At 48.0% G+C, this 13558-nt stretch overlaps 1 protein-coding gene across 1 annotated transcript in view; it reads right to left on the bottom strand.

The window, feature by feature from the left end:
• Positions 1-13558, bottom strand: part of Tg (thyroglobulin) — a 222818-nt gene that overhangs the window by 153601 nt on the left and 55659 nt on the right. The window contains exons 25-27 of the mRNA XM_074069262.1: positions 11369-11474; positions 6826-7017; positions 2143-2310 (exon numbers count right to left, since the gene is read on the bottom strand). Of these exons, the coding sequence (XP_073925363.1) occupies positions 2143-2310; positions 6826-7017; positions 11369-11474 (466 nt within the window). The remainder of the gene's footprint in view (positions 1-2142; positions 2311-6825; positions 7018-11368; positions 11475-13558) is intronic.

Here is a 13558-nt window from a genome sequence, read left to right as displayed (position 1 = left end):
TGATAGAGGAAAGTAAGAGAACTAGAGGAAGGACCCTCTGCAGAGGAAGAAGCAATGACCCCTGCAGGTCCTCAGGAAGCCTCCTGGAGGAGGAAGCAATGAGTCCCTCACCATCTCATCTGAGAACTGCAGAACATGGTGATGTAGTCTCAGAAATTTCCTCTGACAGCCCCTGGGGGCTCACATTTTGTAATGACAAGAGGCTCCAGAAGCCCCACTAAGATGACTCCTCTGACCCTCTCTTCCAGGGGCCTCTGCCCCCACCTTGACTTATGAGGGTAGAGACGAAGGCTGGCCCTATGTGCTGAGTTAATTTGCTGGGGATCAATAGAGCAGAGAGGAGGGAAAACAGGCAGGTTGCCCTCAGTCACCTGGAACCAAAAGACAGGAGGAAACCTGGGCCCTGCTCTCACTATAACCCAGAGCCTTGGCTGGCAAGAAACTTCTGCACACCAGTGCTGCCTCAACCTCGCTGGCAGCAGACCCAAGAATTATCCAGGTAAGTTGTAGAACATACATTTGGAGGCCCTGAGGATGTTTATGTCTAACCATTTCCTTGTGATGCAGATTCTGCTGGATGACCCCATGGGCAGCACTGGCCTGCCTAGTCCCCAGGTCAGGACAGAGCAGGGAATGCCCTTCCCCTTCACAGGGTCTGCTGGGAGGGACAATCAGGAACATAAGAGGAAGAAAGGAGACCTGACAGGCCAAGGCCTCAGGCACTCAGTGCCCACCCATCTCTGAGAATTGAGGAATGGGGCACAGGATTGCAAGGGGCCTTCTAGACTAAGGTTTATACGTCTTCAAAATAGATTAGAAGAGCTTTGGAAAGAAAGCAGGGGAAGAAGGCTCTACTGTCATTTCTATTTACTGAATCCCCATGTTCCTGTAATTAGAAGCCATTGAGTTAGGCACCACCTGGTGTGGTCAGGTTGCATTTTGGCTCTAGTTCTTCACCTTTACTTGTATTCGCACACTTTGCACTTAACTCACAGCTTCTCCTGAGGCAGGCTAGAGTTAGGGAAAGTTCGAGACTCATAGAAAATATATGACTTGATATTGTATTTCAGATCGAACATTCCTTTCTTTCTCTGAGCCTTCTATTCAATTGCAGATGTGTGTGTAGTTTATCCACACCCTAGCTCGAGAACAACTAAAATCACCCTCACCTGGCCCAGGGACCACCCATGCCTCTCCCCACTCATTGATTATTAGTTGGGAATCACCAGGTTCTTCCCTTCCCATAGATTAGCATAAATTCTAAAAGCACCTGGAATGCTCTGCTTCCAGCTTCCACCTGGGCTGACCATGTAATTCTCTTCCCTTTTTTTTTTTTTGGTGGTATTTGGGCTTGAACTCAGGGCCTAAGCCTTAAGCCATTCCACCAACCCTTTTTCATGATGGTTTTGTTTAAGATTGGGTCTCGTGAACTATTTTGCCCAGACTGGCTTCTGCTGGCCTCCTGATCTCTGCTTTCTGAGTAGCTAGGATTACAGGTGAGAGCCACTTGTGCCCATCTTCCCTAACTTTTAATTAACTCCATTTACACCCCTGTGTCCTGCCATGGATTCTTCCACGTGCGACACGAAGAATTCGGAAATCTTCTGATCAGAGAATGCACCAGTGTGGTTAACACTCCCACAAAAGGAGTAGTGTATATTTCCCACCCTTTGGTTTCTGGTTTGGCTATGTGAATTGCCTGATACAGAAAAGTGAGGCAGAAACAACGGCATGTCTCAGGTCCCAGCCTCAGCTTTACAAGGTCCTTGTCCTGTCCTGCTTCTGTCACCTGCAGGAGAACACCATGGATGAGGAGACCTACAGGAGCTGGGGCTCCCAGCCATGTTTACTCTGGATCACCCACCTGCCCACAACCCAAAACTCCTGAGTGAGTCTGTGAGAGCTGCTGACCCACCCAGCAGCCAACTTGCCTGCAGTGCTCTGCAGCCTTGTGAGCTATGTCAGTGCTTTGATGGAAGGCAGCAGAGATACTGTGGCTGTTTCCTGGGCAAAATTATGGATAATGTTTTCCTTCCACAGCATGAATTCCTCAGGAGGCAAAGAGAGCTCCTAAGAGGTTAGCAGAGGCCATTGCTGAGGAAAGAATAATTGAAAGAATATGGACAAAAGGCAGAGACTTACTCTTCATGAACTCCTGGCCTCCCAGACGCAATGTCACCTGTCGGCTTTCCTGGTCATATGTCACCCCAGGACATGTAGTGCTGGACTCGGCATCAGAAGTGTCTCTCCAGTCTTTGATGTGGCAAAGCAGGACATCGGGGGAAGTCAGCAGTCCACAGACAGTGGGCCCTACAGAGCCACAGGGGAGGAGAGGTTGGTGTGAGGGAGACCAGCAGACACAGGCACATCTGTACTCTGGGAGCTGTGTAGTTGGAGACAGGAAACAATGCTTCCGGAGTGGACAGGGACACAAGAACTCTGAATCTGTTTTGAAACTGAATTCATCTTCCTAAAATGGCCTGAGTCACCATCTAATATGGTGGTTCCCAAACCAATGTGTTTAGACAGATGATATCAAAATGCAGAGAGAGTTTGGAAAATGATCCCATATAGGCATCAAACAGGGACTCACTAGGTTCATAGATCACATGGGAGCTGTTACAGCATTCTGGAATCAGTGTCTGTAGGGGGCCTGGTGCACATCCAGGTTCAAGAATCATTGACCTTGTTAGACTACCTCATTTCGCAGATGAGAAAACAGAAGCACAGAAAGGAAAAATAGTCTATCTAGTTCTGAACAATAGTGGAATGGCCAGAAAGCAGTGAGAGCCCAGCAAGGTGCTGAAGAAGCACCTTTGTTGCCCTTGTGGGATGCAAGGGCAACAAAGAGTGCAGTAGGAGGCCATGGGAGCTCAATGGAAGCCTGAGCACCATGGTTGGTTCCTCTTCCTTGTCCCCAGATTCTTTCCTTCTCCCTCTGTCTCTCCCTTTCCCCACCCTTCCTCTCTAGCAAACAGTAAGGGAATTAAACCAGAAGGAAGTGTATTAGTCCTTCGGCCCTCAGGCCAGAAGCACAACCAGGCAGCTTCCTCTTCCACTAGTGCTGGAATGTCAGTGAAAAGTCCTCATGCCTGCAAGCTAAGGTAGCAGGAGACTAGGTCACCTTGCTCATCAATCATACCATGCCAGCTTCAATTTCACTGGTGTGACCCTCAGGCCACACAAGTCCCCCTGAGCCCCACTTCCAACTGAAATTCAAGGTCAGAGCCTTATGAGTTCTCTTGAAAAACTAGCTGTAGAAACAGGTGGAGGTTGGAGGAGGTGGGAGGCAGCTGAAAGGCTTTGGAGAGTTAGAGGCTGGGAGGAAAGAGAGGTAAGGGGGCAATCTGCCAGAAAGTTAAGTGACTTTCCAGAGTGTGGAAGAAGGATGTAGTGGAATTCTGTTCCTGGTTGCCAGCAGATCTAGCCAAAGTTCTGTAAGTTAAAACTCCAAACCTAGCCACTGGATGAGCCTTAGGAGGACATTGCTGGATGGATGTTTCATGTGTGTCTCAAAGGAGAGTTAACTTCCTGCACTGTGAGGGGGCTGTTCAGCACAGCATAATTCACAGATCACTGGTTAGACTTGGAGGAAAAGCACGCAAACCTCCAGTAAGAAATGTCATGGAAAAAAGGATTTTGTGGGCTTGCTGCTTCATAGAACCACAAAGTTCTTTCATATATGATCCTAAGGAAGATGAAGTCAAACTTTCCAACTTGAAAGATCATATGGTCTGTTGAGTAACTGAGCATCTGGGGAGTTGGGAGTCTCCACAGAAGATAGGCATCCTGGATTTCTAAATATGCGTAAAGACGTACATGTGTGTGAGTGTGAATGTGTGTGTGTTTAGAAAACATTTCCTCCTGTCTAAATGCTAACAAGTATTCACAGCATGCAATCACAGGGCGTTGAACCTAGAAGGAGTTGTAGGAGTCAACCTATTCTAGTCTGGCTTCCTGTCCCACCTCTCCAGCAAAACATTCTCATTTTAGCCATTACTGACTGCTATGAACTAAAGCCAGCATTTTCAATAGTCACCTTCTGGAACTCTCAGCAGCACTGGAGAAGGCAGACAGTTTCCTGCATGGCCCACTCTCACTCACCCACTGTCGTTTCCACTGGGTGTCCCTCCCTGGGCCCTCCTCCTTCTGCCTGGCAGCTCCTTTTGCGTTTCTGTGCAGATTCTTTACCATTTTTGTGTGGGTTTATTGGGATCAGCCCCATCCCCTTCATCTTCTCCCTCCTGATTTTTTGCCTTCCTAGTAAACCTACTGCACTCACACCTTCTGATGCACCTCAGGCTGCTACAGGTTTGCCCACTGACATCTCTTGTCTAGACTGCCCTCTGCACCCTGGAGCTTTGCCTCTAAAAGCTGAGCCCACATTTTGTGGATCTCTCAGATACTGTTCAACCTTACAGTATGCCAAATGGACTCCTGGCCTTCCTGAATCTCCTTCTCCCATGTCACCAAGTCTGACCCTGGTGTCTTCCATTATGCACTATAGGAGCAGACACTCCAACCATGTGACCGGATACTCAAAAGTCGCCTGCCCATCTCTTTCTTCCTTCATTCCCTTGTTCAGAGTCCTGTTGAACTTGTCTCCTTTTCCCCACCTCTGCTGCCATCAGCCTCACCCAAATCACCAGCCTCCCCTACATGGTAACTAACACTAAAAGCTGTTTGAAGCCCATCATCACCTTCTCCATACTCCAGCCCTCAGGCTGCTTCCCAAATCCAAAGGTGATTGTGACACCTCCTGGAATAAACCCTTCAGTGTCTTCCAGTGAATCTCATTAGAAACAACTCTTAGTGCAGCCTGCGAGATTCTCCATGGCATGGCCCTGCCTTCTTAAGCCAAGGACTTACCTCCTACTGCTTCTCCCTGCCTCCATACCACAGCTAGCTCATAGATCTTCTTTATCACTCAGGCTTTTGCATAAGTATCCCCTCTATGTGGAATTATCTTCCCTTTCCTTCACCAAAAGAAAACCTACACATGGTCTGAGACTTAAAGAAGTCTCAGTTTATCTCTCTGAATAAGACAAAGTAACTTTTCTCATGACCTAGTAATTAACAATTAGTCTTTTCTTCCTTAGGACCTGAGAGGAGGTGGCAGTGAGAGAGGTGCCAGCTCTTGGGAAGGTACATCAGGAAAGGTGAGTCCTGTTTTTGTGCCTACAGTGTGTGTGGCCACCCTAGGGATTGAGGACAATGGCTATTGCCCAGCTGAGGGAGTTCTAACCCACTAGGGAGAGGGTCCTGTGCTCTGGGCTACAGAAAAGGGACACATGTACATAGGGAGGAAAGCATGAAGGAGGTCTTAGAGGTGTGTGAGGGTGGTGGGGAATTTAGAGTCAGAAAGAGGGGTAGGTGGCAGACATTAGCTAAGAGATGGCATGGTTATCAAGAAAATAACATAATGCAGGCCTAACTAGAGACAGTTGGGATGGGGATGGAGCAAACCTAGATCCCAAGATGACAAGAAGAAGTAAACAAGAAGTGAGAGTGAGGAGTTAGCAGAAGAGAATTGCTGGGGTAAGATGGAACCTCAAGGGTCTGGGTCTGGCTAGAGTAGGGAAGGAGAGCTTGGGACAGAAGCTACAGAGAGCCAGGAGGCTGAGGGGGAGGGGCTAAGAACATTGCATGTGCCTCAGAGCAGGGAGCCAGGGAGGCACTGGACTGTGACAATGGAGATCAATAAGAAAGCAAGGAAGGGAAGGAGGAAAGAGGGAGGGATGGAAGAAGAAAAGAAGAAATAAAGAAGGAAGGGCGGAGGAAATGGAAGAAGAAGAAAGGAAGAGATAGAGGAGGAAGGGAAAGGGAAGTGCTCCTTGGAAGGTGGCAACAACAGGCTCTGATTCCCAGGAGGCTGCTGGTCCTTTCAGGAGAGACCCTCCAACCTCACCAGAGGGAGTGACGTGGAGATCCTGGAGCTGGCCACAGCCCCGGGGAAAGACACAGTAGATACTTAATAAACACCTGCTTACTAAGAAACTCAATCTCTCAGTTAATATTGTTCAACACAGATAGTCTCCCAGCCTCTAGATTAGTTCCCAGGGATGCCCATTCTGAACCAAAATCCCATACCTCACTCGTCATCTAAGTGCTTTTCATCCCACAAAACCTCGCCTAGTCTCTCCTCTCCCAGAAGACCACCAAGTGCCCTTGGTCTCACCCTCCTTCACACTCCACAAACCTCCTACCTGCACTGGGTCTCATCACACACTGCCTTGTTTACCGAGCCTGACTAAGTAGGGCTCAACACATATGAGATGAATGAAAGTGTGCAGGCCTGAATGAATGAATGAATGTTCATTGTACAACCTGCCTCACCCCATGTTAAAGAGCCTTTTCTCTATTCCTAGCACACAGCACATTGGGCTGTCCACATACAGTGACCCCTTAAAGCTTATTGTTGACCAAGCTTATTGTCTTTCTATACGGCCATAGAAAGAAAAACTACTTTGAGTTTTTAAATTTGGACACTGCTCCACAGGTAGGAAGATGCTGCTGAAGGTTCATCTCAGGTCAAATCCAGTCCTGTCACTTTGCAAGCAATCTCACCCTGAGAAAATGATTTTAATTCTCAGAGTCTCTGTTTCTTGGTTTATAAAACTAAATTCAGCAATAAGAAATATTTGAGTGTGACAACATGAAGTGGCTGGCACAGTATGTGACAGGGGGGAGGAAGGCACTTGTCTCCAACTTTGTGTGTGAATATTACTTTCTACCACGTGGGTATCACCCATGCTGTGTGTCCTGGTTTCTGCATCCCACAGGTTCCCTGTCCTCTGTTAGGCTAGGCCTTGCCATCAGCCTTACCTGCTTTGACCTGCGTGAGTACAAATCCATCACAGCAGGAGTCACGGTCACAGGCAAGTAGACAGAAGAGGTATGCATCTGTCAGGTTGGCTCCAGAGGCTGAGAACTCCATGGTGCTGTACAACCCAGAGACCATATTTTGGAAACCAGTTGGTTCAAAGCGTTTCTGACCTGTTGTAGGAGATTCTTGGCCTACAGAAAGACAGACAAAAGATTTAAAAGATTTCAAAACCCTGCAGAGTTGAACAGAGGTTACTGACCTCAAAGGGTAGCCTGCTCTGTCAGCTCTGAGCATGCTGGAGGCAAAGTGGGGATCAAGATGAGTCACAATCTGGGACATGAAACCTCTGGACAGGAGGACAGTGGATCCAACCAGGTAGTGACCCTAAAACTAGCAGACCAAATGCCTACCACACCTTTGAGGGTCTAAATGGTGCACCTGGAAAACTGGCATGTGTAATTATGTTTATTACTCTCAGCAAATATTCATGAAGGTCTATCTCTATATGCAGACACTCTGTCCCATGCTGTGCCTACACCATTGCATGTCATATTTACTGCCCTGCCCTACTGTCGCTGTTCTTCTGTAACATGAATTAGTTTGGACATATGGTAGGTAGGGAACCTGGGTCACTGTCATGCTGAAGTCACATTGGCTGCCCTATGTACTGTTTCCCCCAGGGTGTCATTGCCTGTGTCATCAAATATCAACAGGGGAACCCAGCATGGACAAATGCAGCTGCACGCAACAAGCTGCAGAGACTCACAGGGCAAAGCACAACCCCTCCCCTTGCCTCACACTGGCCTGAGACTCTGCCTTCCAAGGGACAACAGAGCATTTTCCCTTCACTACACATGACAGGTCCTTGTCTCTATCACTCAGCAGCCTGGACCCTTATTGAAGCTCTTTTCTTTAAGCCACCTTGCTATCTTACATGGTCTGCAGAAGTTCTTTCTTTATTAGGAATCTGAAACACCTTTAAAAACCTATGCTGGTCTGTTCAGCAGGATTGTCATTGTCGTGCTGGTCCTCGGGTTAAAGGTGGTATGGTCTGAGCTTTCCTTATTCCTAACTCTCATTTCCCCATAACCCTGTTACTTTTAGAGCACCAGTTTGCAAACGTGAGGTTTTACAAGAGCACAATAGCCAAAAGGCCTGTCCTCCTCTCATGAGCATAGGAAGGAACATGAACTGCCTAGCACAGATCTATAGCTGGTGGGAGGCATAAGGAACACCAGAGCCCATGCCCCTCCACCACCTGTTATCACAGCAGTGCTGCAGGCCTGCACTGACTTCTGTTCCTGGGGACAGTGGAAAAGCTAATAAAATGGCCTCAAGAAAGCTTCAGTTCCTACGAACCTGAGGGCAGACCCCAAGGGCCACCAAGTCAGTCCCTTATTCCTCAGAGCTCTGCTCCCTGCCTGCACACTGGGATGTGAACATGTAATTTGCATAGATGTAGAAGAAGCTGAATACTGATGGCACAGGAAGGGGCTGAGCAATGAGCTGGGCGCTTGGCTTACGCCCCTCAGGTGTCTTACTCATCTCAAAATGCCAGCGTCTTCTCGTTCAGAGTGGGCCTCACTCACCCGTGCTGCCTGGAGCGTTTCTATCCATGCCATGAGGAGTTAAGCTACTGGTGCCAGTGTCTGCCTGCCTTGCAGACTGCGAGTTCCTACTGTCTCATGCGGTAGTCACTAGCTGCCTATCACCTTCTGTCAACTTCATAGAATCAAAGCCAATGTGGCAATTGCCCCATCCCAAATACTCAAAGGTCACATGTGATGAGAATGACTATCACTTTGGACAGCACTGGGTCATAGACCATCTTCCGCACTGCAGTTCTGCTAGGTAGTGCTGGCCTGGCACTTCCCAAAACCAAAGTCTCAGTTGGACCTTGGTGTCCTCCACAAAGAGCAGGTTCCACAGAGGACCCTGGGACCTTCACATAGTAAACTCCTTTCCATCCTTCAGGTCTCAGTCCCAATGTCCCCATCTCTGAGGCTCCTTTCCTGACCACCCTACAGCAGCTCATGTCCATCCTTGTCCCATCGTCCAGTACATTTTTATCTTGGAATTGATGGCATTGCTGAATTCATTCCTTGGCCACTCAGTAATTCTGTGCTGCTCACAGCTGCAACCACAGGGCCATAAAAGTCCTTATAATCCAGTGAGTGCCCAGTGACATACCAGATACTAGTGCAAGTCAGGATTTGGGGAAGGTCCACCTGGATATAGTAGGTAGCAAGTTGCTTCACCTTTCTACTCCTCAACTGTGGATGGCAATCTCTGAGAAGCTTCCAGGCACTGAATTCCTCTGATGCTGAAGCTCATATGCTCTTCCTCCAGGTTCAAGGCTCACAGAGAGCAAGTAGACATAGAGAGCAGACAGTGCTGGACAACAGATAAAGCTAGGAGTTTCTGTCCTTTGGTTTGGCCTCATCTTCCAGGTCTCTTAGGGTAAAGGTGTGACTGGACCTTTAGGTGCCAAGGACCATTAAGAAACTATGTTCTTTCCTCCTTGGTAGTAACATATGATTTCCATTTTATAGAAAAGAGACTGAGCTTCAAGTAAAAGTAAGAAGTTGTTCCTGATCACAGATGGAGGTCCTTCCAGGATGTGGGAGGTGGATCACTGACCCAGCCCCCTTCCTCTCAGGATCACAGAGCCAGCATGCTGCTCGTGTGCATCTCCGCCTTAAAAAAATTTTAAAAAACGGCAAAACCAAAACCAAAACAGGAAACCAATTTCTGTCCTTGATTTAGTTTGGCAACAAGGAGTCTTCTCAATTTCCTTGTCATCTTCCTCCAAGTATAAACTTTCAGGACCCAAGTAGGAAAAGAACGACAAACCTTAAGAAATACAACTACTTTTTTTTACATGTGAAAAAAAAGTCTAAATTATGGTTTTCAGCAGGGGCTACTTGTTTATTTTGTTTTTTATTTTTAGGAAACATTTCCTACATTTTGTTTTAAAAATGGATGGCAAAAATAATCAGAATAAACACTGAGGCAGAAATTCTAGTGGCCCTGGTCATGGATCACAGAAGCCTGAGCTCTGTCAGACACTGGTGCCTTGCGTAAACTCTCTGCTTAGTCAGGACAGAGCCACAAGGAGAACCCCAGCCAGTCCACCAACCCTGAGCTGGCGACCTGTGAGAATTACACCTCTGCTTTTCTTCCATCCAGCCCCCAAGTCCCACTTCTAGCTGTGTTCGGGTCTATAGCCATAATTTCTTAGCAAGAATGACAGTGAGCATAGAAAGATCCCAGGCTTCTTGAGCATTTGCTGTGTGCCAAACACTGCTCTAAGATCTTCATATGGGTCACCTCCTCCCAACCTCCCCTTCCTGGGTCCATGTAAGACTCCTGTTTTACCAGGGAGAACATGGGAGCCCAGAATGTCTAGAAATGTGCCTGAGATCACTCAGCTAGAATGAGTTTAGTGGGGTTCAGCCTAGACAGGTGGGCTCCAAGTCCTGACATTCAAGGTGGGCCTCATCTCTCAGAACCACAGGGAAGTGAGGGCCCATGGGGCAGAACTGATCTCTGCAAGTAATGGTACCTCCTGTCCTTGGAGATGAAGTGAAGGGGGCTAACAGGGAAGGGGAGAGGAGCACAGGCCATAGGATTCTACAGAGATGCTGCTCGTTCCTTGCAGGCTACCAGGAGCCCAGACTGTCTCCCTGCCATCCTCTGTGCAGTGGGGCAGGAGGACACAGACATACTGAGGCTCAAGCCCAGTTCCCAACTAGCTAACAGAACATCATGTGATAATAAAGGTATTTAGTTCCCCCTATGTCTTCCTGCAAGTTTCTCTGAAGGTGAAGTGAAGGGCTGAATGGCAAAGTCAGCTGTAGACTCTAAACTATTATCCTTCTTACTTCTCAGTGCGGCCACCAGGCCTTGGGAGGGTTATTAGGAAAGCAGCATCTGCACCCTCCCCGACTTACTGGCTCACAATCTGCGACAGCTGGAGGTGGTCCCCAAAGCAGAAGGATGGAGAAAGAAGACTTTCCAGGTTTGAATTGGTTAGAATGAAAATGTCTGGTGATGTCAAGGGAGGAGGGAGAGGGAGAAGCTCCAGGAGTCAGGCTCCCAAGAGGGGCAGCTGCAGGGAGTAAGTCCAGGCTCTGCTGGGATGCCCACATTACAGGCAGTATCACGGGCTTGAAGGAGGGCACACAAGCTGGGAGGGCAAGGTCCTGCTCAGATCCTGCACGTTTGCTCTATGCATGTCTGCAGCTTAGCTCCTCACCTGTAGAACAAGACTCACAGCCCCTGAAGGGTTGGGTAAGGATGGAATTTGATGATCCAAATCAATGTGGTGTGAAAATCCTTTTGCAGCTGCTGGGAGATCCTGCTTGTCTGCAGAAGCAGCTGGGCTCAGCCTGCCAGTGCTGGTTTGGGAGAAGGCAGGCCCAGTGCACGGAGTTGGGTGAGGGATAGTGTGTTCCCTACTAAATCCACCTGCTGGAAACCATCTCCAAACGTGGCCAAGAAAAGCCCCTCAGGCCCGAGCTATCAGCCTCACCAACCTACCCTTCTTCAGATACACAGCCAGAGAACTTGGATCTCCATTTCTCACTTTCACCTGGCAGGTAAGACTTCCAAAGCTGGTGGCCTTTGAGCTCCCGAGAGCATCTTCCTGGAGATGAAAAGAGCCTGTGTTACGTCCCATGGTGTTTAGCAGTTTTAGCAGTTCAACTCGACCCACATTTACCCAACTTTAGCCATGGCCAGGCACTGGGACCACAAAGATAAGCAAGGCAAGATTTCTGCTCCTTAGTTTCTCCCGTTCTCTTGGAGCAGACAGACATGTAAGCAACAAATTCTATCTCAGAGTGTTAGGTCCAAAGAGATACGATTAGAGAGAAGGCCATTACAGAGACAGGAATGATTAATTCTGTTGACAAACAAACCCAGGAACATTTCTCAGAGATCGGGCAAGGTTCTGATATATGAGTAAGAGCCAGGCAGAAACAAGAGAAGGAGGATTTTTAAGTAGAGGAAACAGCAGACATGGAGACCTGGAATTTCACAGGCATTTTGAGAAGTAGGTTCAGTGAGAGGGGCAAAGAGGCAGGAGCCAGCTCATAGATGGCCTTGTAGGTACACAGTTTCTATCCAGGGAAATGTTTATAAGTTTGGAGGTGATGAAATCAGACCCCCAGAGACCCTGCCATTCTTGGTTATCTCTGGTCTCCCCTCTGACTTATTTTCAGCAATTCTGCCATGTAGGTGGGTGGGATAAGTTAGACCACATCCCTTGTGTTGGAGTCTTCTGTAGGCATTTTTGGAGGGCAGGGCCTGAAGCACTGGCTCTTTGAAGGCTGCAGCTCCTCTTGCTTTTCAGGAAGCCTAAATTCTCTAAAAGAGATGAAGGCCTGGGGAGGGAGAGTCAGGGGGCCTTGGACAGCACAGAGGGAAGAGACTGCAGCAGATCTGAGAGGGATTCAAGCTAGTGACCTAGAGTAGCAGGAGCCTTTGTCCTTTCTGTAGTTGTGCCCTGAGGGAGCAAGGGGCCATGAGATGCCAGATGGATGACTGGACCTGAGGAGGGTAAATCAAATGCCCTCAGGTTCCTGCCTTGGCAGAGTCCCCTCTGCATCCAAACCCAAGCCTGGTCTAGAAGCAGTGGAGTCTGGGGGGTTGCAGAGCTGGGGAAGTTGAGAGTGTCTGCTGGGACAGGGGACGTCAACATCAAGCAGGGTGAACCAGTCAGGGATGACCAATGGCTAAGCTCCTACCTAAGAATAAATAGAGAATGTAGGTCCCTGGAGAGTAGCCTTAATAAGTGGCCCAGGTAGAACTCCCTGCTAATCTGATGGTGGTGGTAGGGGGGGATGTGTGATAATTTTAACATATAATCGTCACCAAACACTTCCTCTGCCACAGAAATTGTTCTGTGAGCTGCTCCACTTAAGACCTTATTCAGTCCTCACAACAATCCTGAGATGTGAATGCCGTCAGTATCCACATATTATATGGGAAATATGAGGAACCAAGGGGCTAGAAACAGAAGCAAGCAAGTAGACTGGGTTTTGAACTCAAATCCCTCGCTGCCTCTTCTCTACATCTCATAGCTACAGATCCCAGCTCAAGAGCTCAAAACTCAGGGGATCTGCCTCCAGGTCCCCTCCAGGGTGTAGCTTATGATACAAATATACAGGAACAGGGCTATGCAATGCATCAGTGTTACAAAACTGCCATGAGCTGACATGTCCCGAGGGAGTGTGAAATTGATAAGGGACATCCACCCAGTGGATTGGCAAGGTACCATTGAATGGAAAGTGGATTTCTATGACACAGAAAGATAAGCCTCATGTGGACATCAATGTTCAAAAGAACACACATTTAAAATATTAGCATATGAACAAAACATGATTCTGACTACTTAGACACTTTCTAGAGGAGGCTTAAGAAGTTGGAGATCTGTGTGTTCTTAGGAATTTGGAAATCAGAACAGGAGGCTCACTTTTACAGGATACCTTTCTATCCTAATTCACCGGTACCACAAACATTTCAATTTTCTACCAACTTTGGTTTATAGAAACAGCAATTTCATGTGGTTCTGATGAATATTTAACTTCAATCCATAAACAAGTTTGCTTCTACAATAGAAGGAATAGTGGGGCCCAGGACTCAGGGGTAGATGGTATTTCAGGCTCTGAACAATGATCCCAAGGCTTCAGGGTCCCAGCTGCCTGACAGGGTAAGTGTGGGGAGGAG

Source organism: Castor canadensis, chromosome 3, assembly GCF_047511655.1.
Source record: "Castor canadensis chromosome 3, mCasCan1.hap1v2, whole genome shotgun sequence".
NCBI lineage: Eukaryota > Metazoa > Chordata > Mammalia > Rodentia > Castoridae > Castor > Castor canadensis.
The sequence above is the reverse complement of the archived record's forward strand: the minus strand, read 5'-3'. Positions and strand labels throughout refer to the sequence as shown.